Genomic DNA, 27,363 nt, shown 5'->3' with positions numbered 1-27,363 from the left:
CCCAGGAGAGGTTCTTTCCAAAGAAAGTCCCAAAAAAGGTGTCTTTGCATGGAGAGATCCCCCAACAGCTCATCACATTCCTTCGTGGAGACCATGCCTACATGGGTAGGGTTATGGTGGGGCTCACTGTCTGTGCATCGAGCTTTCATCACAAGAACTGGGGGCTTTGCCCCATGGATGCACTTACCCAGCTTCCTCCTCTCCTCGGGGTCCTGCAGGAGGATGCGGAGAGATGGTCCCTCTGGCATGGTGACATGGAACTGGATAAAAGCCTTCTCCTGCTCTGGCAGTTCAGCATCGGATGCCGCTGTGTGAAAAATTTGGGTGGGGATGGGCTTAGAGAGAAGTCAGGGTGCTGCTTAGCCACATGGACCCCCAATAGTGGTGGGGACAAGGGGACCAGGAAGCCACATCCATGCTCAGGTGGCCCTTATAACTTCAGCAGCAGCTTCCTCTCACCCAACCACAGCCTGCAATGGCGACCAAGCCATCACTGATAGAGAGGGATGAGTTATCACATTCAAGGCTCTACTAGGCTTTGAAACCAAGTGCAGAATTTGTCCAGTGCACAGCACAAGTACCTGACTCTTTTGCCTCCTTCCCTCCTTTGATCTGGACTGGAAGTAGGATTGGAAATCAAGATCCCTGGGTTTTCCCCTCTGGAGGTTAGTGACATGGATCCAAGTCAGACAACAACTAAAGCACAAGAGATGGGCAGATTAAAGTGTAATTTGGGAGCTGAGCCCTCCTTGCTGTGCCTGGGACCCCTGCATGGGCAGAGAACTGGTGGTGCAACCGTGGGGGTCCTTCAATGGAGAAACTGAGATGGATACAGCTTGCACAGGCGCTCCAAGCACGGTGCTGGGGTGATTTGTTGGTACGTGTGATTTTTATGCCCCTATTTCCAACCAAAGCTGATCCTAATCCCCTTTGGCTCACAGGGAACTCAGGGATGCATGGAACCTCCTCTCCTGGGCACAGGGTGCAATAGGAAGCAACCCAAAGGGCTCTAGGGAACCTTGTACACCTGCTGGTCCAGACGGAAGTAAATTCCAAAGCCTGGTGAGCACACCCAGCAAAGGCACACAGTGGTCTGGAAACCAGCAGCTACAGGGCTGGCTTTCCCCACGCCAACCCTCTCCATGCCTGCATCCCTGGGAGGATTAAACTGCAGCGTAAGGAGTTTACCTCCAGCTGGTTACGGAAGCAAAATAGTTGTTACTTGGAACAACAGGGTCAGGGTATGCTTGGAGAGGCAGTGAGTGAGCACGTAAGATCTCAACAGCGTGCTCTAGATGGAATGGAAAAAAAACAACCTAAACCCCTAAATTAGGGATCTCCTGCAGATTTGTGTTTCCCCCAGCACCTAAGGTTACCAGGACAGGCAAACAGCCTAAAAATTTTAGGGGAGAGGTTTGCCCTGTCCTTTGCAACCTCATGCAAACCCAGCACCATCATCATCCTCTCCCTTTTCTGTCTGCTCCAGCCCCACAGCACCCCACTCTTTCCCGTCTCTGCCCCAGCAACTCTCCTTGCTCAATCCTGCTTCTGCAACACCCACATAGCACAAGCCCGGCAGCAAGATTTTAGGCAGATTCCGGAGCGGGGGAGGATGCTGGGACAGTCTGGCAGACATTGCCATCACTGGCACGACACTGCTTTCGGCAGCCATCCCCCAAGAAGTCCCTCAGCCTGTCCTCAGCCACCCCACCAAGTGATGGGTCAGCACCACAGGTCACAGCATGCATCGCCTGCCCGCCTGCAGATCCTCAGCCTGACCCGAAATCACTTGTCGGTGATGGCACAGATGGAGATCATGGGTTGCATCCCACGTCCACGCTCCAGCTGGCTCCCCGGAACCATGTAAGCCTGGATCCGGCACAGCCACGTGTACTCTGCTGCCAGCACCCCACCACCCTGGGATGCCCAGAGCAGCTGGCCACGAGGCTGGCAATTAAATTTGAGTAGCCCAGAACAGAATTTTTCTCATTTTATTTTTATTTTTTTAACTCCTCGCTGGCCAGCCACATGGACCGGGGTGCCTCGGGAGGATGCCCGGCCAAAGACACCAGCACACGTGTGGTCAGCAGGCAGCTGATCCCCCCATTTACCCACCCAGTCCCAAAAGGGACAGCAGGTGATATCCCTACAGCACCTTTTTGCTCACCTTCTTGGAAGGACTTTGCAAACCAGAAATATAGGAGAAATCTGCCCTGTGCATGAATCGCTGAGTCAATACGTGAGATCAACAGCTCAGAGCATCCCAAAAACTTTAGGTTTTGTATCCCTTTACCCTGTGCATGTGTCCCTTCACCTCTTTTTTGCATTGCCTCCCAAATACCAGGCTACTACGCAGAGCCAGCACTTGGCTGAGCAGGGAGCTGTTTCCAAGCTCTAACACTCACCGGGGCAGTCGCAGAGAGCAATGGCAGCGAAGTAGTGGGAGAGGGCTTTGAAATGCTCCGACTTGACGTGGACCATGGTGGTCCAAGAGAAGGGAACGTAATCCTTCACGTGGGCCTGGGTCATCGTCTGGTGCACCAGCGAGTAGACGTCTTCTACCTGTGGGATGTCAAGAGACAAGTCACGGGGTGGGATGTTGGACATCCATCAGGAGACAGTGACAGCAGGCTGTCCTCTCCTGGGGGGTTCTGCTGACCACAGAAGGAGCCTCTCCAGTAGTGGCAGTCCCACTGAGTCCTCTCCTCTCTGAGGTGCTCACCCTTGCTGCCTCCTGGGCAAGCTGCAGCCGGGAGAGGAAGTCATGCTGAGTGCACAGCAAGGTCATCTTCTCAAAGACGCACTCCTGGACCTGGGCAACCATCAATCGCACCAGCATGTTCAAGGAAGCAGCGCTCATATCCAGGCTGGGAGCGTTGGAGAAGTTTTCCTTCAAGTAGTTAAAGGCACCTGTGTGAGGCAGAAGCTCTTGGTAGCAGCTGGGCTTGTAAGCAGGAGGATCAGGCTTTCTGACCATGGAGGTTTCCCCACCGGCGGCACAGGATGAGAAGAGCCACCAATGCAGCTCACACATCAAACATCCCACCATAACCAGTGGGTAAAAATGTTGCGGGTCCCTTCCTTGTTACCTAAACCATCCTTGTGCCCACAGCTTTCTTCTCCAAAGCCCTGGGTCATCACAGTCCCAAGGTCCCTTTTTTTCCGGCTGCTCGCAGACGGATCAGCATCTCTCCTCTCCCCAGCTGGGACACCCCTACAGCCATGTGGCAGGAGAGAGCCCTTTGGGTGGCTGTTGGGTCATCCCAGCTTGTCTTCATAACTGACAGAAGCAGTGTGGGGCCAACTTGTGCTTGTTTCATGGTCTCTTGGAGATGTCCTGGCACCATCCCTCTTTGCACAACTGCTCCCTCCCCTTCTTGCACTCATGAGGATTATTCCCACCCTGTGGAAATGCTGCCTGCATGCCCATGGGGAGCTGGGGAACGGAGAAACCCACATACCGGCCGCCTTCTGAAAGGCATCGATGGCCTGGTTGAGGCCCGGCAGGGATGCGCGGTCCTGCCGCGCTCCGATCTGGGTGTGCAGGGCTCCGATGTTGAAGAGCACACTGCCCTTCTCGAAGGCCAGTGCTCGCTGGTGGGACGGGACCCCCGTCAGGGAGTCGTACCTGGTGAAGGAAAGAGTCAACAGCTGCCCATCCCCGAGTACTTGCCCACAGATGCAGGAGGAACCTGGAGGGTTCTCAGCACTCTGTGTGGGCTCGCAGCCACCATTGCGACAATGGCTCATCCCCACGGGGCACACACTTTCCCCTGCCTCCCCTAACCAACTCGCCTAGGGCAACAGCAAGCCCAGAACAAAGGGAAAACCCAGCTCTCTGCATCCACCAACACCAGCTTTGCTGCCGAGGCAGTGATCCCATTGTGGAGGCTTGGCTCTGGCTCCCTCCCCACTCATGATGCCCCGGGTGGGATGGGGAAAGCTGCACCAACCAGTGGAAGAAGACACCCAGGTTTTTGGTGGGAGGGAAGAAACGGCTGTCAAGGAAGTAGAGCTGGTTGTAATATTCCATCAAGAGCTCAAGCCCAGCTTCGTTGCGGCTTGGGGTGCGCATCGCCTGCGGGGATGGGAGAGGAGACATGTGGGTGGGAAGAGAGGGGAGGAAACAGGAAGAAAATGTCAGATTTACAGAGCTGCACATGCTGGCCAGCCCAGGGGAGAGAAACTCCACCTCAGTTATTAGATCAATAGGATCAGATCGATATGATCAATAGGATTAGATCAATAGTGCATGAGAGGCAGCGCAGCAGCAGGAGGCGGTCCCCCGGCACAAGTTCAGTGCTGGGGTACCCAAATCCAGAGCCAGCAGCCTGGGAACCAACCTGATGGTAACACTTGCCTAAGCCAAGATGGGATTATTATTTTTTTAAGAGGGAAATTCAGGCAAAGTCTGTTGCAATAAATACTAGGGAAGAAATAGGATTTTTTGCTCTTAATAAAAGAGCCCTTGAGCTTTTGACCTGACACAGGGAGGAGGGTCAGAGCTCTCCTAACGCCTAGTTGTAACCACAGGGCTTTTCCCAGCTTCTGGCTTTGCAGGGCTCCCCCTCCCACAGCCTGAAGAGCAGGATCAGGCCCTTCACAAGGGCTTGAGCAAGCCTCTTTCTTTCCGCTCTCCCAGATCAAAGCTTCACAGCAAGGCAAAACCTGAAGTTACTTATGAAAATTCACCTTTGCCAGACTGTTTTATATTTCCTCTTCTCCAAGCGCTAGCGGTCATTTAGCCTCGCTGGGGGTGAACTAATATTCATAAACAAGTAATGGATTGCATTATAACTTTTATTGCTATTCAGTTCTAGGTTAGTGCAGCGTTAAAGGATGGGGAAAGAAAACAATTACTGAATGGTCTGTAATATTTTGTAACCTATGAACTAAGCACTGAGGAGCTCTAGTGCGGGAATCCTTCACCCCAAGACACAAGGGTAAGGGTGCAGTTTGGAGAAAGGCTGGGGGGACCCTGGAGCAAAATGGGACACCTCCAGAGAGCGTTTCTGAACAAGCCAAAGAAAGACTTTGCAACTCAAGGGACACCGACCTGCCGTAGCTCCATGAACTCTTTGATTTCCTTTTCAAACAAGACACCCTCCTCTCCATAGTGCTCACTGATGAGATCCTGGATGGGGAAACAAGAGAAAAAAATGCCCTGAGTCACCCTTGGGAATAGATATTCAAGATTTAAAGGATGACTTTCAGCAATTCTGTACAGAGAGTTTGCAAGCTCTCTCTGCAAGAAAACCTGTGCCAGGGAAAGCCATCTCCTCCCCTGCCTGGCTCTTGCTCTCCAGACCCTCATCTCCCACTTTGCTGTGTTTTAAGTTCAGCTCCTCCCCATAAATCTAGTTTTTTGCAACTGTTCTAAAATAGAAAACTTTCTGCAGCTGCTGCAGCATCTCCTCTACAGCACCCAATCGTACCCAAAGTAAACGGTCACTTCCCTCCATCGTCATACATTGCATCAAGCGAATGAAACCTCGATGCTCACCTTTAGCGGTACCAGCAAATCCAGCTCCTTCGTCTCCTTCAGGCCCAAAGGGATCATGGGGACGCTGATGGACTCACTAGAAGAAGACAGCAACCTATTTGGTGGTTGGTTTAAAAGCCTTGGAGGGATTAAAATGAAGCAGCTCTTTGCCCTGGGCTTCTGCTGCTCCTATTAAAGGGTAAATGTAGAAGAGGACCCGACTCTGCACAGCAACGTTCGTATTATGTCAACAAAAATTCCCAATGTTATATTTGGAACGGCAGTGTGAGAGCAGAGGCATGCAGAAAACAGAATATATTTTTCATATCATATATTTCATATATGATATGAAAAGAATGTGAAACCATTAGCCTTATTCATCCAGCTTCTGCTTTTCTCTCTGTAGCAAGTACAATAGTGCCCAAATCAACTTCAACAACGAAGCTGCTTTAATTACCAGCCCTCGGGAACCGGGTGTGATGGGAGCATAGGTCATGGATTCACCCACTTCTACATGCTAATCTGGGCTTCGGCGCTGATAAGGACTTGCTTGGGCTGTACCCCTGCACCTGATATTGAAATTTTCTACCTCTATTAAAAGCAGTTGTCTAATAATAGCTCTTATCGCAGAGCCCATTTGATATTGTAAAATGCTGAAGGTGACGACGACTCTGGGAACACCCAGTTGGGGAGTGGTTTGTGTTTCAACATTGAAACAGGGCAGTTGTGCAGCACCGAGGAAGAAACGCTGCAGGATGAGAGCCAGGAAGGACCATCTTTTGGGGGATTTAATGGCTTTTTCAGTTTTCTGCTGCCAAGAAGTAATGGCCTGTCTAAGCAGCAGAGCCTGGAGCACACAGAAAATTACAGTGTTGCTGCTCTGCAAAGAGCCCCAGAGCTGGACCCGTTGTTCAACTCCTGTATCCAGAGATGGGGAATGGGAACCTGTGGTGGTACGCACACCTCACATCAGCTCCACAAAAGTCTTCCCCAATACCCACCTATCCCTCAGGGATGTCCCCAACCCTGGCACCAAGCCACGTTATGGCATCCCCAGACCTTGGCCTCCCAAGGGTCTGGTTTATAGGGTTTAAAGAGATGAGAAGGGTTTGGCAGAGTGAGAAATGGGAAGCGGGTTGGGCAGGATGAAGCCCTCGCCAGTCCAAGTTTGCACAAGAGCCCCCTCTCGTTACCTCCAGAGACTGCTGATAACTTGTTAGCACATCACTCATTAGTCCAGGGAAGAAAAGAGGCAAAGAAAGTTGCAAAAACATGGGGAGCGGGGCAGGGAGGTTGCACCCACATTTTCATCTGTTCATACTGAATAAACAGCATCAAGAGCTATAATTACTGCAGAAAAGCCATTATCGCTCCTTCCTTAACAAGATTTCCGCTTGAATCCAATGCCTAGAGCAAACAAAGAGGCTTTTGTTTGGCCTGGGCAGGGTTTTGGGGTTGCTGCTGATGCTGTTTTCTTTTTAAACCAGAGCAAACAAGCAGCGCCTTGGAAAAGCTGAGCATCCCTGATAGGGAAGAATTTGGGGAGGATGCATGCAACACGGGAAATGTTGCATGCATCCCTACTTCTAGCACAGAAGAAGAAGGACCAACATCCAGGATTATATTCAGAGACTGCAACAGACCCTCTAAGTGCAGCAAATACCCAAGGGTGGTAGAGATATGGGCTCCCTTGGCTTTCTACACATAGGAGACCTCATGACTCTAACGCAATCCTGCACCTGGATCATCCTGGTCCTACATTTAATATCCTTGCAAGAACCTGCAGGATGGAGTCACTGATGCTCTCCTGGTCTTTGCACCTCTCTCTGTCCCCAGCAGCACAGCAATCCTTCTCCAAGGAGGACCATGCGCTGGGAAAAGCGCGTGGATGGACGCAGAATCATAGAATAGTGTGGGTTGGAAGGGACCTTTAAAGCCCATCAAGTCCAACCCCCTGCCATGAGCAGGGACATCTTCAACTAGACCAGGTTGCTCAGAGCCCTGTCCAACCTGGCCTGGAATGTTTCCAGGGATGGGGCTTCTACCACCTCTCTGGGCCACCTGGGCCAGTGTTTTACCACCCTCACAATAAACAATTTCTTCCTTAGATCTAGTCTGAATCTCCTCTCTTTTAGTTTAAAAAACATTACCCCTTGTCCTACCGCAGCAGGCCCTGCTGAAAAGTCTGTCCTCATCTTTCCTGTGGGCTCCCTTTTAGTACTGGAAGGGGGTCTAGAGGTCTCCCCGGAGCCTTCTCCAGGCTGAACCCCCCAACTCTCTCAGCCTGTTCTCACAGCAGAGGGGCTACAGCCCTGCCAGCATCTCTGGGGCCTCCTCTGGCCCCGCTCCAACAGCTCCATGCCTCCCCTGTGCTGAGGCCCCAGAGCTGGAGGCAGCATTGCAGGGGGGTCTCCCCCGAGTGGAGCAGAGGGGTAGAATCCCCCCCCTTGCCCTGCTGCCCACACTGCTGGGGATGCAGCCCAGTATGCGGGGGGCTTGTGGATGTGGGCCAGCACACGTTGCCAGCTCACGTCCAGCTTTTCACCCCCCAAGCCCTTCTCAGCAGGGCTGCTCTCCATCCCTCCATCTCCAGCCTGTGCTGAGACCAGGGGTTGCCCCCACCCACATGCAGGACCCTGGCCTTGGCCTTGTTGAACCTCATGAGGTTCACGTGGGCCTACTTCTCAAGCTCGTCCAGGTCCCTCTGGATGGCATCCTGCCCCTCAGGCCTGTCAACCGCACCACTCAGCTTGGTGTCATCAAACACCATTCACCCATCCATCTCGGGAAGGGAAGGAGCGGCAGTGGCTCCCACGTTGCTGCAGCGTCCCCGGTCTGTTCTGCCTCGGGGATTTCTGCTTTTCTCACCCAGTGAAACAGCGCTGACGAGCCGCCCTGGCACGTAGGCTTGCTGTTGGCGAGCATGCTAGGATTACCGCTCTGGTGAGTCAAGCCTGAGGCGGCTGGGTAAGCATTTCAAAGTGACAGAGCATTTACAATTAACAAAAAATGTCTAACCTCAGAAAGAGAGAAAAATAACCTAATACCCTCGACGGGAAAAGAAACCTGTGAGTAATCCGCTCTGGGAACAAGCAGAACAGGAGGTGGGACACCTGAACAGCCACACTTTTAATTTCTTCTGCTAAATACCCTTTTCACCTGCTGGAAAAAATTCATGCTCTAGTGGGATGCTCAGGAAAAGGGGGATGATGCAAGTCAAGATGGTTGTTTCTGACTTATCCATCCTACTTTGGGACATTGGTGTTAAGAGGACACACCATCCATCCCCAAATGCCTCCTGAGTATCTGCTAGGAATGCTGCTGAGTTTGCTCCTCTTGCAGCTCTATAGATGGAACATGGATGTTCCCAAGGTGAAAAACTGTTTCCAGGAAATCTGGCCCATGCCTAAGTCATGAAATCACACAGAACCATGGAATTGTTCAGATTGGAAGGGACCTTAAAGATCACCCAGTTCCAACCCCCCCTGCCACCACCCCGTGGTCCCTGCCAGAGGCAAAACCCTGCACAGAACAGGGAAGCAGAGCAATGGGTACAAGGCAAGAGGCTGCCTTGCTCCCAGAAAAAGCAAAAATGAAATAATAATAAAAATAAACCCCCAACTGATTAAGTTGCTCTTCCCATGCTGTAGGTAGCTGCCTGCCCAGTGTACCTGTCATTCTGGTAGACGTCCATGCTGCTGTTCAGCTCCTCCAGCTCCTCCTTCAGCAGCTGCAGGTTGGAGTTCACGTAGCTCAGCTCCAGGGCAACCGTCTCTTTGACCTTGTGGTTACTGGTGGCCCTGCAAGACAACACCGTGTGGATCAAACCTCCCCCATTTCATCAGTTCCTTTATTTATCAACACTTGACTGCAGTGATAAACAGAGGTTAAGTTATCCAGTGGTGCGATAACACGTGCATCCATCCAAACCTTCCATACCTCTTGCTCTGAACATGATGTTGGACCAAGGAAGCCAGAGCACCCAGCTTGTTGTGCCATGGAGGTTGAGGCCAGGCAAAACTCACTCTACAGTGTTGCACCCTGCTCAGATGAACCTGCTTATTTCTCCCCCAAAGCAACCTTCCCCTTGCCCATCCATGCTCCCACCTCCAGTGCAGCTTCAGGTTTGGCTATGAGCACTCAAGGTGCTCACCCACACCAAATAAAAGTGCTTGATAGTTGGGTTTGAGGAACTGTTGTGGTTTCAGCTGGGACAGAGTTGACTTTCTTAGTAGTAGCTGGTAGAGTGCTAGTTTGGGTTTGGGACAGGAATATTGTTGATAGCCCACTAACACTTCTGGTTGTTGCTAAGCTCTCAATGCCTTTTCTGCTCCTCATACTGCCCCACCAGCGAGCACACAAATTTGGGAGTGAACAAAACGTTGGAGGCAACACAGCCCATACAGCTGACTCCAGCTGACCAAAGTGACATTCCATGCCATATGACGTCATGCTTAGTACATAAAGTTGGGTGAAGAAGAAAGAAGGAAGGGATGTTTGGAGTTATGGCGTTTGTCTTCCCAAGTAACCATTACGTGTGATGGAGCCCTGCTTTCCTGGAGATGGTTGAACACCTGCCTGCCCATGGGAAGCAGCGAATGAATTCCTTGCCTTGCACGCACACCTTTTGCTCTATCTATTAAACTGTCTTTATCTCAACTCATGAGATTTTTCTCACTTTTACTCTTTTGATTGTCTTCCCCATTCCAACCGGGGGGAGTGTGTGAGTGGCTGTGTGGTCCTAGTTGCTGGTCCATGACAGGAAGAAAAACTTCTTTTTGGGTCCAAATAACCCTTCTGCAAGAGAAGAGGCTTGCCGTGCTCACCCATTAGTAGAGCCAGACCAGGCCCTCCGTTCCCCACTCCAGCACGTCAAGGAGATGTAAACACCAAGGATTGATTTCAGCTGCCCGCTCCCTGCAAGACAAGCTCCCAGGCTGATTATACCCTTCTTATCTGCTCCGAAGGAAAGCAGGGAGAGATAACCCAGAGCTGACAGCGTGCAGTTGTCAGCTGAAAGGGGCTCTGGCTGCTCGTGCTAAATCACACCGGGGTCCTGGAAAAACAACATGTGTACGAGCTCTGCTCGGCCAGGGCAACGCTTTCCCCCAGCTTTTGCAAAGCACAGTGTCTTTGACTTGTGGTTTTTTGTGGACAGGATCATTCAGGGGCCCCGCCCTGACCTGGCGAGAAGGAACTATGCTGTTTTTCTTTTAAGACGCTGGTCCTTCAGTGTCTCCTCCCCTGACTCCCCTTTGCTGGGATTTCCCAAGACCAATGAATTTTTTTTTTTATTTTAAACAAACAAAGCAAAGACACAGCAGGTCCAAAGATCTCCATGGCTGCTTCCATTTAAACATCCTTTGGCATTTTTGCTATTCCCCATAGAGTATCAGCACAGTAACCACCCTTTTTCCCCTATAAACCAGTATTTAATTGCTAATTTAGTCCTCCATGCATCACTACACCTCCAGGACACAGAGGTACATTACTGTTGTCGCTACAATTTTCTTCCAATATGAATTAAAGAGTTTCGCCTTCTTGCTTCCAGCTGGCAACAATATTTATATAGTTTTTAATGTCTTATGTTACCAATAGCTGATTTGCAACCCAGCAACGCCAGGGTAACATTTTTACATTTTTACCTACACATGATATATTTCTGACCTGTGCTTTCAGCCCTGCTCTGCAGCAGAGAGGACACGTCAGCTTCCAAAGACCAAGTCTGCTCGGCAGGGTTTTGCACGCACGTGCAAGTTTTTCCAGGAGTTGTCACCAGCTTAAGGTTTTAAAGCCCAATGTCACTCCGTGGCACTGCAGTTTGCACTCTGCAAGTGCCACATGCAGCAGTTAAGAGCACAGCACCTCTCAGAGAAGTAATTTAGGGAAAGAACTCAATCACTTCTGTGAGCAAACCTGCACTGAGGTACTTTGTGCTCCCCATCCTGGGCAAGCACCGATCTCCATATGAGCACGCAGAGCCTACGTGTTTCCATCAGCCTCCTCGTTGAAGTTATCAGCTGTTTGCTTAGCTAACACCAAGGCTTTCTGCCTTTTTTTTTTTTTAATTTCTTTTTAAGAAACTGGTTTATTGGCGACACCTTTATCTCCCTGATTGCTTCACTCAGCCCCAGTATTTGAACAAGAAAGGAAAAGGTTTCCGCTGCCTCTGCCCATCTATTTATCCAGCAAACAAACCCTCTTAACACCGCTGAGCAAACACCACGTGCATTTTTATTTTTTTTTCCAAACACACCATTCATGGCAAACTCTTCAGGAAAGGAGACCGATATACTGAACAGAACAGTCTAGGAGATATTTTTTTTTTTTTTTTTTAAAAGCATTGAGAGTTGGGGTATTTTTATTTTTGCAGAGGCAAAGAAACCAGCAAGTTCAGCTGCAAATTCCGCTCCAGGCTGGGCAACCCACAGATTTTTTCTGCTTGCATTTAGCACTGGCATAGAGAGATGCAAAAGAAGTTTCAAGTCTATAATTTTTAAGCAATAACCTTTAGACTTACAACATAATCCCCACCCCCCACAACTTCAGCCTTTAGTTTCAGACGCAAGCTTGATTTATTGTCTGCCCCCCTGCCCCAAGGTTTCCCATGTTTCATAAGTTCTGACCATCGAAGCATCCAGAAACCCGCATTTATCACTCAGTTGCAAAGTGGATTTGTGGGAGGGAGGAAAAGTGGCTGCTACCAAAGGACATTCAAACTGCTAATCCAACAAAAAGAAAAGAAAAAAAAAAAAAAGAAAAAAAAAAAAAAAAGAGCTCCATCAGTGCATTTCCCTGGCCGAGTAATTAAGATGTGTTTTGCATCACATTTTTGCTCACTCCCCTGCATCCAGCTCCAAGTCCCGCTGTTTGCGCCAAAACCGGGGCGAGGCATGTTTCTGCTGAGCCAGCACATTTCCCTTTATTTTTTTTTATCATAAAGGGGAGTCACATGGAGCAGCACATGTTGGGATTTCATGGCCTTTTTTTTTTTTTTTTAATTAGATGAGGCACGGCAGCCTGGTTGAAGCAGAGGGGTATGGGGGCTGTAACCTCACCTCCCCCAGGGAAGACCCGCTGGCCTCGACTACCAGTAAAATACCATTTTTTCTTATAGTTTGGTGGAGCAATTATTACTCCCTTCTTCCAGGTGCATATGGCACTGATGTTAAATCATTCAAGTTCAGAAGTGAAAAGTTGATTTTATTTTATTGGGGGAAAAAAGAAATAAATCAATACACTGGAAATATAGGCCAAAAGAAGCTAGTTTAGGGCAGCCTTATGATATTTTCTTGCACTAACAGACCTGCCCACCCTGCACATCTGCTCCAACGTCCTACAGGGACGTGAGACACACATAAGAGCTAAAAAAAAAAAAGTCATTCTTAGGTTAAAAAAAAAAAAGATAAAATAGCTGCAAAAAGTCACGCATCATGAACAATCTACAGGGGAAGCCAGTTCTGCGCCAGCTCCACTTGTGCTGGACAATCTGAAAGCCATGCAAAGGTGCCAACTTTTGCACGACTCCATAAATGCATCCTCCCAACAGGATGAAGAGCCACCGGACTGCACCCATCTGCAAAGACAGACCTAAATTTTCAGCTTCTGCTCTGGTGGAAGCAGTGGAATGGGGATTTTTCGGAACTAAAGCTGGATTTGACCTATTTGCTGGGGTTATCAGGCAAGAGCTCTGCAGTCCAAGCTCAATCCCAGTTAAACGCTTGTTCCCATTATTCCATCTGCTCACACCCTGCTTTGTACCAGGCTTCCAGGATGTTAAAATTCTAGTTTTTCATTAAAATGCATGGCATCAGCATTGCAGCGAATGGAGGGTGGGCATTTCTAGGATGAATGCTGCAAAGTCATGGGCAGACTGAGCAAACCCCAACCATAGCCATGGAAGCGCCAGCATCAAGACCATATTTCCACCCCCAGCCAAATCCCTGGGCCAGAGGGATGCTCCAGAGCCAGGACTCACCTGAAGAGGTTTTCTGCCCCTGCACGCATCCTCATCTCCTTGTTGATCTGCTGGTTAATCCGCGCCCGGCGATGCTGCAGTTTGCTGCGTTGGGTCTGGGCGAAGGGGTCACAGCCCTGCTGAGAGAGAGGGGCAGGGTTCTCACCGGAAAAAACCACCATTTTGGGATTAAAAAGGGCTCTTTCAGAGCCCGACATTACACTTGAAATAAAAGTTTTATTATCTAACACCACATGCTGCTTACAGTAATGTATTTTCTAAGCTGTTGAGAAAAGGCTTCCCAAATGCAACTGTAAACAGGAACTAAGCACCTCCTCTCCAGGGTCTCGCCATCCAGACACAAGACAAGACCCGGGGGGCTGCAGATGAGCTCAACATAACCCTCGAGCTCAGGAACAGATGTGACCCCCGTGCCTATAAGTTCTCCCATCTCCTGCCGGCTATAGGGGATCGAATGCAAGGCAGCAAGTCAAGAGTTCACGGGGGTGGAGAAACAAGTTGCACAAAGCAGTAAATTAATTCCATCCCTGCCTCCTTCCCTTGGCTTCGGCTCGGACTTTCTGCAGACAGGGAAAACACGTTTAATCTCCGACTTCAGGAAATAACAGTCGGCAATATCCCCCGTCTCGTGGGGGCAAGAGGTTATTATGGGATGCCCCAAGCAGAGAGGTTGCCACGAAGAGGGTCTCCGAATGCAGGGCCACAAAAGCTCTACCCAAGCAGAGATGATTTCCATTGTGCAAGGAGAGGTTCAGATGGATGAAATGAGCCTCTAAGAGACCCCGGATAAAAAAAACAAAAAAAACCAAAAAAAAAACCAAAAAACCAACACATTTGGGAGGGCACAAGGCTGGGCAGTTTAAGAGGATGGAGACCTCTGAGCCTGCTTTTCACACACCAGTGCAAAGCACGGGCAGATCCCTCCAAGACTGTTTCAAGATCCACTGTAGCACCAAAAGAAACTCCTCAAAGCCATTATTTCACCCTCTTTTTTCCCTTAGAACTCCTCCATTTGCTATGCACATCGATTTTACCCTGCTCCCCATTGCTTTACCTCCATCAATGCTGGTGGACCTCTTGCCTCTACATCGAGAAGGGGTTTTGCCACCCAAAAGACTCTACAGACCTCCAACAGTGCCCACTCTTGTCCTGTCCAAAACACCTTCTCAGCTAATTTCTTCCACGTAGAGACCTTGGTGGGCTTTACCAGGTCCCACTTCATCCTCCAAGATGGGTCACAACAGTCTCAAATCCAAGAAGCCAGGGCAACGCTTGGTTACCTCTCCAGAAAACACTGTAGGTCCCAGAGTTACTCTGGGAAAACATACTTCTAACTAATTACTTGACTTTTCTGGGGAAGTAGGAAAGGGAAAAAAGAAGTCCTTGTTCAAAAAAAAAATTGAGACCAGCTTTGATTAGTCAGTAGGGAATGGAAAAATTTGTATTTTCATAGACTTCAGCTTTCTGAAAATTAGTTTCTCATATTTGAAGTCCACTAAGCGGTGTCCTCTTTGAAAAGGGTCTGGGATTAACATTAGCATTTTCATTTAAGTGAAAGACTTGAGCTCCTAATTGGAACACTGGAGACCGAGGACTCAGAGTCTCTCCATCTGGTCCATAAATCTACAGGCTTAATGCTTTTACAGTAATCCATGAATTTGTTGAAATTACTGAAGGAATAAGCTGGAAGCAGGAGGCCCCAGTTACTCTGGAAAAGCAATTAAGTGGGTTCTTAAGGAAAACACCCCAACAGCTGCAGAAATCTTGGGTCAGGAGCAAAATACATGAAAGGCTGATCCAGAAGTTCCCTGGGGAACCCACCCATCCTGAACACACTGTTGGCTCCCCAGGGAAAAATCCAGAAATTGGAAGAAAAAGGTAAACGATGAAGGAATCCCACAGAATGAAGACCAAGAAGGTATCATGCCAGGTTTTCTCCAGCAAGAAGGAGCTGGGTTGTCGCTGAACTTGGCTCTTGAAAAAAAACAAACCCAACCCAACCATGCAGACTCAAATCTGAGCACCCAGAGGCTCTCAAAGCAAAGAGGACAGCATCAAACTCTTGTCTAGAAAGTATCTGCTCAGCAGATTAGTCCAAGACAATGCACAAGTTTTTATTTTATTAGTTAAAGGCTGATTGCAAACATTGTGCCTTCAATGAGGTTTCTTCATACAGTGCAAGACATTAACCTATATATGGAAGTTAAAGCTTAAGAAGGTGGGAAAGGAGACATAAAGAGAAGTTGATGCTTATTAAAATTTCAACAGCCCCTCAGGTGTACAGATGAGAGCTGTGTGCGCTTGTCAGCTCCACAGACGTGCAAGCCAAATGTGTATGCAAATATATCCAAACACATGCAAGCGAGCAGGATCCAGGTCTCCTCTCTTTGCATCCAGTGCTATAAAAATCCACCCAAAACTCAACAGCCCCAGTAGCAACTGTTAGAGGTGGAAAGAACCTCTTCTCTGCTTCCAACTCTTACTACAGGAGCTTTCATCACCTTTGAGATCTCTGCACTTCTTGCAAAGGTTTGCTTGAAAGGGGTCAGAAGATTTTAAGATGTTTTCAGGGGGGAAGAACAGCAAAGACTACCTGAATACACGGGCAAGAGGCCAGAGTACCTTCAGATGAGAAGCGATAGAAGACGCACAAGTGGAAAGACTATACAAAACCACAGAAAAGGTCCATGAACTCCTCCTTATCTGGAGGTGAGGCAAGAAGAAAGTAAGCAAGAAAAGAAGCAAGATGCAGAGTGGCATGAGAAGACACCAGGATGGCTCTACAAAAGATTCAAAAACAGTGTTAAAACCTCTTCACTGCAAAAGCAATTACGGGGTTTAGCTAATGGACTTGACAGCTCTCCACTTCTCCCATGCCCAGCTTGAGACAATACCAAGTAGCAAAAGTCGAGTGGCTACAGTGTCAAACCTGATGATCGAGAACCCTCTCAAGCAGGCAAACAGAGCGGCACTGATAATCGTGAATCCCTTTGTCTTTCCACAAGGGCACAAAGGAGCTGCCCTCCAGGAACGCCTGCAAGCCCCTGTGCAGCTGAGGACCAAACACAGTTCAACAACATCCAGGACATCATGGCATTTGGATTTTCTTAGACTTGGAGAGAGAGCTGCTGAGCTTTTCTCCCTGGGATCCAGTGATAGGACTTGTGGGAATGGTTCAAAGCTGCACCAGAGGAGGCTTAGACTAGACATTAGGAAGCACTTCTTTACCAAGAGGGTGGTCAAAGACTGCAACAGGCTTCCTAGAGAGGTGGTTGATGCCCCAAGCCTGTCAGTGTTTAAGAGGTATTTGGACAATGCCCTTAATAACTTTTGTTCAGCCCCGAAGCCGTCAGACAGTTGGACTAGATGGTCACTGTAGGTCCCTTCCAACTGAAATAGTCCATTCTGTTCTATTCTCCCACCAGGAGACACTAAGCCATTTCTAGAGCTGAAAGGTCCACCCCCCACCATCTGAACACTGGGTGTCTTTTCAATCTGATTTAACAAGATAGTTATCAATTCCCATCCAGGCTCCTAAGCCAACAGCAAAAAGTACTGGAAAGTCAGGTATTGGAGCACCTGATGTAATATCAAAGCCTTGTCAGGATGTCAAGTCAGAGTCTCAAGACTTGCTGTCCTTAAGGACTTAATGGGATCTCCCCGCACCTTGCTTTCCACGTCACCCTTTATGAAGTTAGGTAACTGCAGTAACCCACAGAATTGCAACGCATCTTGCCTCCAGAGGATCTGCTGTTGGTCCCAGAGCATCATCCCTCGCTGTCATGGACAATATAAACATCATGCCCAAGCCACCATTGGGAATGACCAAGCCTAGGCTGCATCTGCTCCTGGAGCACTGCAGAAATGACGTTATTTCACAAATATTGGAGCAAGAAGTAAATTCAGCTCCAGAATAAGATGCTTAGCCCAGGTTGAAAATGAAAGGGAACACCACCACAAGCAAGAAAGGCCATCTTTAAATCAAAAGGGAGATAGAGAGTCAAGAGGAGAGCGTGCCCATCCTCTAACAGCTTGCATTCAAAGGAAACCAACGCTTTGCCCGTGCATCTACTCTCCAAGTTGCAACCAAAAGCTAAAAACTACAGCACAGAGCTTCTAAAGTTGTGACGGATTTAAGTGTGCCTTACATAAGGGGGGCATAGGGAAAAAAGGAAAAAAAAGACCACACCAAAACCCACTGTTAGGTTATAAAAGGGATTTTCCTTGCTGAATTCTTTGCACAAGCTCTTGAGGTCAACCCTCCTTTAAGATCAGAAGAAAGATCTATTATTTCAACCAGCCTCTTGGGTGCACCTACAGACATCAACAGAAGAAAAAAGTTTGGTGCTTCAGAAGTGGCCAGGTTAAATGGGAGATTTCTCAGCCTTTCTATCTTAAAGCTTTTACAGAGGAGAAGCAAGCGCATAACTCTTCCAGGGAGAGACCATAAATCGTGTAGCAGCCATGAAACGGCACAGCTTGTATGTACAGAGAGTACAGCCTATGTTACGAAAGCCATGAAAATGAATGAGGTATGGGTCATTAGGTTACACGAGTTGTGTCCAGCTCTGAAGTTTATTGCTTCTGACAAAGCAGGATTAGAGCCAGTATTATTGTAGCAAGGCTCAATTTTATGCTCAGAAGACATCTGCCAAATAACATTGCGTTCAAGCCTTGGCGTGGAAAGATGACAGCATTACAGAAAGCACTCAGACAATGCCTCCACGTAAGGGAGAAAAGGGAAGAGGCCGAAAGACCCCTCCCAGAGGAGGCCAAGACAAACACATCCCCTTTGAGGGATGTCAAGGTTTCTGCCAGCTCAAACCCTATCTTTGAAGGGAACATACACAATGACGTAATGGCGGTGTTAACTCCCCAACACCTCTTCCAGTTCAAGTGCACCCATCTGGGGTGTTAAATAGGGCAATTATGTGGTTAGGTTTGCTTGTATAAGCAAGTCCTTAGGGAATGTTTGTTTAGAGATGATCACCAAGTGTACTCTGCACTTCATGTCTCCAATAAACTCAAGGAGATGAAACCTGGATATGTCTTGGGTGACAAGGCACACCTAAAGCATTATTTGTGACCCCAGTGCCAAACAAGGCCACCGCCTCACAGCTTTCCCAGCATTGATGACACTAAAAGCTAATCACCTCTAGGAAGAGGCTGATGCCAGCAAGTCCAAAGGGCAAAGCCAGGCACAAAGGGACTAATTTCTGCTCTTTTGTTTCCGCTAGAAGAACAGGAGCTCAGTCACTGGAAAGAACTGAGCAAAAGCAAAACTTAAGCATATGAAGCAATCAACGGATGACTGTGAGCTGTCAGCATACGTAGCAGGGAGTTTAGTTACTGGGTACTGCAGTAAAAGGTCCTAGCTACCTGCAGAGCTTGGCTGAATCATGGGAGGTGCTCCACAGCCAACCTGCTGAAGCATGGACCAAGCTGTGCCACCTCCAAGCCTGGCTTTAGCCACAAACCAGCCACCACCAGGATTATTGCCAATTAGAGCAGCTGGAGGGTGCTCACAGAACAGCAGGAGAAACTAAAGAAGGTCAGTTTGCATGTAGAATGGAGACATTGATAACATGGCAGTGGTGAGATGAGTTGTTACCTGGTGCTGACCTAGGATCTACAGCCAGACCCACTGCCAAGCAGATAACCTTCACATCCCCAAGGACAGGGAATTTCAAGGAGAAAGCTGCAAGGGGAGCAGGGCATCAGCCAGCCAGTGTATCACTGCCTTGTGGGTATACAAACACCCCTCGGTGTCTGGCAACGCAATATATAAGGGATAACCTCCTGCTTCAGAGAAGTCAGGCATCTTTTCCCACAATTCTCTCTCCTTTTTTCAATGAGGGAATGACCCCGTTTCATGGAAATCAAATTATCTGCCCTAAGATTTGTCATTGAGGTCACACGCTGCACATGGGCCGCGGCACATCTGCACCACAGGTCTGGTACCCCATGTCAGATAACACAGGCTCAGACCCAGTCTCAAAACCCAGAACAACGTGCTTGAGATCAGACAAGCAAATCTCAAGGACACAGCTGTGGACTAATGGCAGGATTAGGCCCACCTCACCTTCCACTGCTCAGACCAACCATCAGGAGACGGTGGATACCAGAATATGTTAAGCATAACCCAGCTGCTTTTGGCAAAGGTACCCGTGATGCTCATCTGCTACATGCCCCAAAGCCTCAACTGCCTCCAGCATTCCCATTAACCCAAACTGCTGCATATGTTCCTTAAAGCCTTAAGGATCATTTTGCTTCAATTTTATAATTAAAAACCTGTTCCCAGGAAATAGACAATTTAATTGTTTGGGTTTTTTAAGGGAGGAGTCAAAAGGCAACACAAGTGTTACTATTCAACTCTTCCCCAGGGAAGGAAGAAGACATGGTTCAATTCTTTTGCTGGACAATCCACTGGGATTTCGTTTGACCTCTCCAGCGCTGCGTTGTTCCCTCCTCCCACCAACCAGTTGCTGAGGTTGGTTGCTCAAGGCATAAATATACTCCTCAGATGAAATGTCAGGAGCTCCGCTGGAGCCTGGCTCCCCTGTGTCTCCTCCACTTCACCTCCTCCAACCCCAGCAGTTCCCATAAGAGCCACTCCAGATGTCCTTCTACAAAGAGAGAGAGAACTGGCAGTCAGAATAAAATAAATAAATAAATAAAAATCACTTCACAGACAAAGGCAAAGCCAAGCAATGCTACAAAACAAGCCTGAGATATCTCAGTTTGACACTCGATAGCCACAAGGACCATCCTCCAGATAGAGCCACAGTAACCTTTGGACATCATGAGTCATCCCATCTGCAAACTGTTCTCTTACGTAGGTAATTCCTTTATGTAGGATTCACAGGCAATGCCAAACCCATGCCAATGCTCGATATGGTTTTCTGTTAACCCTAAAGGTCCCCAGTCTTCAGACTGAGTGAGCTCCTAGAGCATTCAACACCACTGAGTGACCAACCAACCTTTCCAGCATCACCAGTCTGTGCTCACAACGCAATTAAAGAAAACGGTACATGAACGAGCATGACGTGCTAAAGTACAAGGAAATCGTACGGCTTGCACCCAGGAAGCCTTCAGCTCCAGCCGGTGAATGAAGAGCCCAAGATCAGTGCTTGGGAAGGTCAAACACCAACCGCCAAGTGTAACTCAGGCAGAGGTGGGCAACTCCATGAGAGCTGGTCAAGTCCAAGCTGGGTTTGCTCTCCACTAATTCACCCAGCTTGTACCAGTCAAGGCACTCTCCAGAACATCAACATTTGCTCCGTAGTAAAAGCTGCAGCAGAATACCTGTGCAGAGACAAGGAACAGCCAAAGACGACAACAGTTTCTGCAGCTCTAGGAAGCCCTGACACACAAGCTACCACGGTCATTAACAGAGGTACCCTTGATCTGTGTCCCCAACCCTCTGCATTGAGCACGTGGTCTCCAGGTACAACCTCAACCCTGCAGGTTTTACCCAGTAAATGCTTATAACATGTCCCGCTCCAACAGAAAATAAAATATGCAGGTACTTATTTTCATCCACTGCCCAGAGCAAAAATACATCCTAACAGAGTTTTGTCCCCAAAAAAGGGATGTTTCCAAGCACACAGATGATCCAGCAGCCGGAAAACTTCCTGTAGAAATAAGGTAACTGGAGCATCAAGCTCTGAGCACCAGTTTTATTTCCAGAACCACACTGGTCTAAAAGCTATTTTGATGGAGTCAGAGCTGTCAAGTGGCATTATTGCAACTTTGCAACCCACGAGTTTTTTTGAGTCAGGCCAGCACAGGACAAGTGGCCAAGTGACCCCGGTTTAGCCGTGTTAGCCCATGGGACAGAGTGCAAAACAAAAGCCAGAGAACCAATATACACACAAAGGCAGGCTTTAAAATTCTCCTTTTTAAAAGATCATCGATAATTTCCTTCTCCTGACAGCCAAAGGCATTTCAGAAAGTAATATGGGTTGTTACTACAAAACAACCAGTAGGTCATAACAACTGTTTTTCTTCCCCAAACATCTATTTATATATAAAAGTCCCTATCATGAAACTAATCTCATGAAGCACTCCGGCTGCAAGCTGTTTTTCTGTGGGAGACATTACCAGCTAAAACCTCTAAAACCTTTTATTGAGAATATGGTTACATCACACAGCCTTTTAACAAATGAGTGGAGGATTAAGGTTTTAAATTTCACAACGAAGTGCCTGCACTGTTGGCTAATGCGCTCAGCAAGAAGAAAAAAAAAAATAAAACGTGGGGGGAAAAATAAAGATCTGGGGGACTGGGTTTTTAAAACAGCAAAATCTGCATCCAGAGTTTGAGTTTTAGGAGCTTGGAAGCACTCAGGGGAGCTGGGGGAGGCACAGGGCATCATGAGAGTCAGGGCAGGACGCCAGCAGGAAACAGATGTATTAAATCTTCAGCCCCAGTACTTGAACCCTGGCAAAAAAAAGAAAAAAGTGACCATCGCAGCAGTGTTCAGGATCCCCTTGCAAGCGAGCAAAGATCCACAGCCCCGGATGCCGTCAGGGTGGAAAAAAAAAAAAAAAAAAAAGAAAAAACACAACAAAGTAGACGAGGCTGTATTGATAGATCCTTTTAAATAAAAAAAAAAACTTACATCATAAATAGGAAATTTAATCAGGTGCTTTGGTCTTTTTAATTAAAAAAAAAGTAATCATGTTATGACAAATGCTGCATATCCCCTGCCAGTTTTCCTCCCCCCCTGCTCCCTTGCTTTGCAATATTTTCCTATGTTATTCTCCTCTGTACTACCATCCGACAGCTCCAAACAGGGATCATACACGGGAAACGGTGTGTCTGTATGCAGAATAAATTGGAAAAAAACCCCAACCCAACCCTCCTGATAATCTTCCCTTAGAAGCAGCACCTGCTATTTAGACAAGGCCCTGGGTAAACTCCAACCTGGTTTAAGGTTGCAACCTCTTTAGCTGCAGTCAGAGAGGCCAGGCTCAAGTGACTCAAGATCAGATTGATCCTTATTCAGCTGAGGTTGTGATCCTAACACTCATTCAGGGGAAAAAAAAAAAAACCAAACACCCCTAGAGCCCGGCTGAGTCTTGGGTTTGGGTTTTTTTTAGGTGATTTTTTTTTTTTTTTAGTTTTTTTTTTTCTTTTGTTTTTCTTCCCCCAAAGGGCTACGGAAATGCAGCGCTCTGCTGAAGAACAAGTTTTGAAAATTATATACTTGCAACGAGAGATCAGATTACAGGGTGAATTCACGACAGGCTAATAAAGTTGGTTCCCAGGGGACAGACCTAGCGGGAAACGCACTTTAACAGCCCCAAAAACCTCATGTTTACCCATCTTTTCTGGCAACAATTGGTGCTCTTTAAAGCCTCCTCGACTCTAGGAGTGTGGCTTGACACCCAAGGGACAGCAGGGAAAGTCGAGCAGCCAGGTTGTGGCAGCCGGAGGACAATCCCCGTTGTTTTCACCCCATTGTTACTAATTAAACAAGTTGACGCCAGTGGAGCTATCAGCCACATCTCACACGCACAGCCAGGCTGCCATTGCACCGGCTTTCCTTGCAGGCAGCTCCCAGGAGTTGTTTGTCAGCAAGAAAAACCCTGCCCGGTACCTCTGATGGCAACGGAGCGGGGACAGGCAGTGCCTGGCTGGACCATCTTCCTATGGGCAGGAAGGAGAAAAAGCCAAAATATAGGAGAATTTGGCTAAAAAGAGTCACTGGGAAGCTTGCAGATGGAGCCAGCGGAAAAAGATGGGATAGAGGAGTGGAGTTTAAAGAGATGATGATCAAAAGAAGCATGGCCAGCAGGACGAGGGAGGGGATTCTGACACTCTACTCGAGACCCCACCTGGGGTACTGCGTGCAGCTCTGGAGTCCTCAGCACAAGAAGGACATGGACCTGTTGGAGCAAGTCCAGAGGAAGCCACGGAGATGCTGTGAGGGCTGGAGCCCCTCTGCTTGGAGGACAGGCTGAGAGAGTTGGGCGGGTTCAGGCTGGAGAAGAGAAGGCTCCAGGGAGACCTTATAGCAGCCTCCCAATCCCTAAAGGGGCTCTAGAAAAGCTGGGGAGGGGACCTGGATCAGGGAGGGGAGCCATAGGATGAGGGGCAACAGTTTTAAACTGGAAGAGGGGATATTTAGATGAGATATTGGGAAGATATTTTTCACTATGAGGGTGGTGAGACACTGGCCCAGGTTACCGAGAGAAGCTGTGGCTGCCCCATCCCTGGAGGGGTTCAAGGCCAGGTTGGACGGGGCTCTGAGCAACCTGGTCTAGTGGGAGATGTCCCTGCCAATGGCAGGGGGGTTGGAACTAGATGAACTTTAAGGTCCCTTCCAACTCAAACCAGTCTATGATGAGCTATCAGACAGTACTGTAGGGTTGCTTACAGATGAGCTACTGGACACTTTTCTATCACATATTAAGCCTTTCCCCTGCTATGCCCTCACACCCCCAGCACGGTTTGATGGCCAGGATGGACCTGCACCATCCCCATGGACCAGGGATACCCAGCCCCATGGAGCATCCATTGGGCGTTTTGCCATCCTGCCCCCACCCACCGCACCCCACCGCCGTGCCTCACCTTCCGGGTGCTGCCGCTCTTCAAGGCTTGCAGGAGGACGAGGCCACTGTCCCCTTCCCCACCACCAGCCAGGCTCTCCTCCTCAGGGGGCATCATCTCCAGGGGCACAGCATCCACAGGTTGAGGGGGGTCAGCCCACAGGTGGGGGCTCCCACCTGACCCCACAGGGTGGCTTTGGGGCTCAGTGTCCCCTCCGTGGGCTTCTCTGGTTGTCCTGGCCTAACCCTACACCCTGCTAGCCCCAGGGGGGGATGGGGTTCAGAGTCCTGGGTGGGGGTTTAAACCCCCACTAGCCCCTGCCCTCTGATACTGCGAACCCCCCAGCACCTAACATCTGGCCACAGGCTGCTTCTCCCCTTCCAGAGCTACCCCAGCTGGGGCAGGGGACACAGACACCTGCCTCGCAGAGCTGCCCCAGCTGGGTTGGGGGGGGGCAAATCCCCAAACCCCCTTTACAGAGCTACCCCAGGGGAAGGGGGGGGGGGGACCCCACAGACACCCTTGAAGTGATGCCCCAACCGAGCTGGGGGCAAACCCTAAAGACCCCCTTGCAGGGATGTCCCAGATGGGTAGGGGGGAGGGGGCAAACCCCACAAACAACCCCCCCGCTTTGCAGAGCTACCTCAAATGGGGGGGAACACACAAACTCCCACAGCCCCCCTTGCAAGACCTACCTCAGACCCCCCCTTCCCTTGCAAAGCTACCCTAAATGGGGGGGGGGGGGGGGGCAAACACCCACAGACCCCTTCTACAGAGCTATCCCAGATAGGAGGGGGGAGGACACAAACCCCCACAGTACCCCCTCACAGAGCTACCCCAGCTGGGACACACACACACACAAAGTCCCACAGACCCCCACCTTTACAGAGCTACCCCAAATGGGGAGAAGGGACACAAACCCCACAGAGTTACCTCAGCCGGGGGCAAGGGTAAACGACACAAATTCTCCCAGTCCCCCCCCGCCCCTCACAGAGTTACCTCAGCTGGGGGGGGGCCCAACCCCCCCAAACTCACTTCCAGAGATGCCCGGGGGAAAACCCCACAGCTCCGCAAATCTCTCTCTCCCCCCCTCGCTACGGGTGACTCAGGCCCCGTTTCCTTCCCTCCCGCGGGAGCCGACAGCCCCCCACTCACCCCTCAGTGCCCCCGCACGGCCCCGCCGCTGGGCGCCGCCGAGCAGGAGCGATCACGGCGCTGGTCCCGGCATAAGCAGGGCGGCGGGGCGGGGCGGAGAGAGGTTGAGACCAATGGGAGAAGGGGATGGCGAAGATCGGCGGCGGCGCTGCCCAATGGAAGTGCGGGAGAGGGAGGGGAGAGGGCGGGAGCGGCTTGGGGAGGGGCGGGGCGGAGGGGCCGTCGCCCGTGGCAACGGTGGGAATTAGAACGCCGAGGACGTCACGGGATGGGGAGGGGCCTCGCGGGGGGGGCCCCTCCCACGGCCACAGCTGGGCGCGCGCTCCCCCCCCCCCCGCAACCACATCTGGATGCGCGTCCGCTCCGCCCACAGCCACAGCTGGGCGACCCCACCTCTAACCAGGCGCCCCCCGGCCACATCTGGGCTCTCGCACCCCCACTTCAGCCCCTTATAACCCCCACCCCCCCGCAACATCTGGGCTGCTGTGGCAGGTGGCGGGGTTGCAATAAGGCAGCACCCACCCTGCGCCCACCCTTCAGTCAGGTCCAGCTGTTTTCCACCCCAACGCTGTGCCCCGGCTGCTCCCCTCTGTGTGGCCCCCAGATCACCCCCCTCACTTCCCTCCCCCCCCCCCCCAAAAAAAAAATATCCCTCAACACCTGGATGGTGCCACTGCAGCTCACACAGCTGCTGGAGCGATTCTGCAACATCTGGAACCTGCTTGCCCTGCTATAACCATTAGATGTTGCTTCTGTAAAGCCCTCTACAAAACACAAAATATAATAGAAAAATAAAGAAATAAATAAAATAAATCCTATTTTCCTACTTTTTCCAGCCAGATAAAGGCAAATCCTACCCCATTTTCCCCTTCCTGAGCCACAGTTTTGAGCCACGGCAGGGTTTTACATTCAATCACACTCATAAAATAACAGTTGGACGGGGCAACGACATTAAAGCTGGCAAAATTTTATTCTGGGGGCTGGAAAAATCCGGTTCCCGAGATGCACGTGGGACCCTACGTGGGGATGCTGAGCTGGGTTGTCACCGGCGCGTGTCACCAGGAAAAACTTCCTTTAGTCTTTACCAGGACCTGGCTTCTTTTCTCTAATGAAGTTAATGAGACCGCGCTTATGCATGATGAATCCTGTTCACGTCAATGGGGCACGGGGAACACCATGCAGATTCAGCTGTTTAACAAGGGGAAAAACAAAATTAGCCCGGCATAAATTAAACCTTTTATAGTGCCTGAATTTATTTTATTACTGAATATATTAAACCATTTCCACCTTTCCCAGCCTGTTTTTCCTTGTTGGGGGCTTCAAGGGTTGCGCGATTCCAGGGAAGGTAGTATGTTGGTATGGATTTTTCTCTTCCTTTTGGTTTTCCCGATCCGAAAGGAGATGCTGGACTGGAAAGGTGGAGTTACTGTTTTATCTGGAATGGCGGCAATGCTTTTTTGGGTGAATATCGCAGTGGTTTGCAAAGAAAAATGCTTTTAATCATGTGGCCGCAAACGTCTGCGCATCAGGGAGCACGTAGGACAAGGTAGTTATTCCTCTGCTGGTGAGGGACCTGATTGCCATCAACAGCTCGTGGGATATTGTCACTGACACCGCCCTCAACGTCTCGCCACGGTGTCACCGAACCGTGCAGGGACCCCATTTGCAGTCTGGTTTTCCCCAAGGATGAGCCAGACCCACTTTGTGGTCCAAGTTTCCCCACCGCAGAGCCCTGGTTGGACCCATCCTGCTCCCATCTCCTCCATAGAGAAGAGTATCTGCAAAGGGAAAAAATACATTAAAATATACAAAATTCATCTTAATTATTAAGGTATTTAACCCAGGTTGTGCTTGGGCAGGATGTATCGGCAAACTGGTGCTGGTATAGGTTGGGACAGGTTTCTCCCAGCTCACCCACCCTGCAAACCCCATCGTTGGGCATCCCAACTGGCGTGGAGAGCTTGGGAGAAACCTTCAGCATGCATTAGGGCTGAATAAATCTATACGGGACCCAAGGTGAAAATGGAAGAAAATTAAATATATGCCAGTTGGTGGAAGGTGGCCGAGAGCGAACAAGCCCCGGCATGAAGTCGTCCTTTCCTGCTCCCTGCCCTGGGGCTGGCTCCCATCCCTTGACGACTTTTACTCATCCAGCAAGAAAGGTGGCTTGGATGTTTTTTCCCCGGGTGGCGC

The 27,363-nt window shown here is 49.6% G+C and overlaps 1 protein-coding gene across 8 annotated transcripts in view; it reads right to left on the bottom strand.

The window, feature by feature from the left end:
• Window positions 1–25,249, bottom strand: part of RHPN1 (rhophilin Rho GTPase binding protein 1) — a 31,384-nt gene extending 6,135 nt beyond the window's left edge. The window contains exons 1-11 of one of the 8 annotated variants that reach the window (XM_074577985.1): window positions 25,171–25,249; window positions 24,037–24,132; window positions 13,461–13,576; window positions 9,154–9,282; window positions 5,504–5,579; window positions 5,057–5,134; window positions 3,954–4,078; window positions 3,462–3,628; window positions 2,723–2,910; window positions 2,406–2,562; window positions 188–307 (exon numbers count right to left, since the gene is read on the bottom strand). In XM_074577985.1, coding sequence (XP_074434086.1) covers window positions 188–307; window positions 2,406–2,562; window positions 2,723–2,910; window positions 3,462–3,628; window positions 3,954–4,078; window positions 5,057–5,134; window positions 5,504–5,579; window positions 9,154–9,282; window positions 13,461–13,576; window positions 24,037–24,132 — 1,252 coding nt within the window. In that variant the 5' untranslated portion in view covers window positions 25,171–25,249. Of the gene's footprint in view, window positions 1–187; window positions 308–2,405; window positions 2,563–2,722; window positions 2,911–3,461; window positions 3,629–3,953; window positions 4,079–5,056; window positions 5,135–5,503; window positions 5,598–9,153; window positions 9,283–13,460; window positions 13,580–24,036; window positions 24,274–25,170 lie in introns of those variants that run through there. The other 7 variants (XM_074577984.1, XM_074577986.1, XM_074577982.1 and 4 more) reach the window with 7 other exon arrangements.
• Window positions 25,250–27,363: the final 2,114 nt, after the last annotated feature.

The sequence above is a fragment of the Larus michahellis genome, chromosome 2 (genome assembly GCF_964199755.1).
Source record: "Larus michahellis chromosome 2, bLarMic1.1, whole genome shotgun sequence".
Lineage (NCBI taxonomy): Eukaryota > Metazoa > Chordata > Aves > Charadriiformes > Laridae > Larus > Larus michahellis.
The sequence above is the reverse complement of the archived record's forward strand: the minus strand, read 5'-3'. Positions and strand labels throughout refer to the sequence as shown.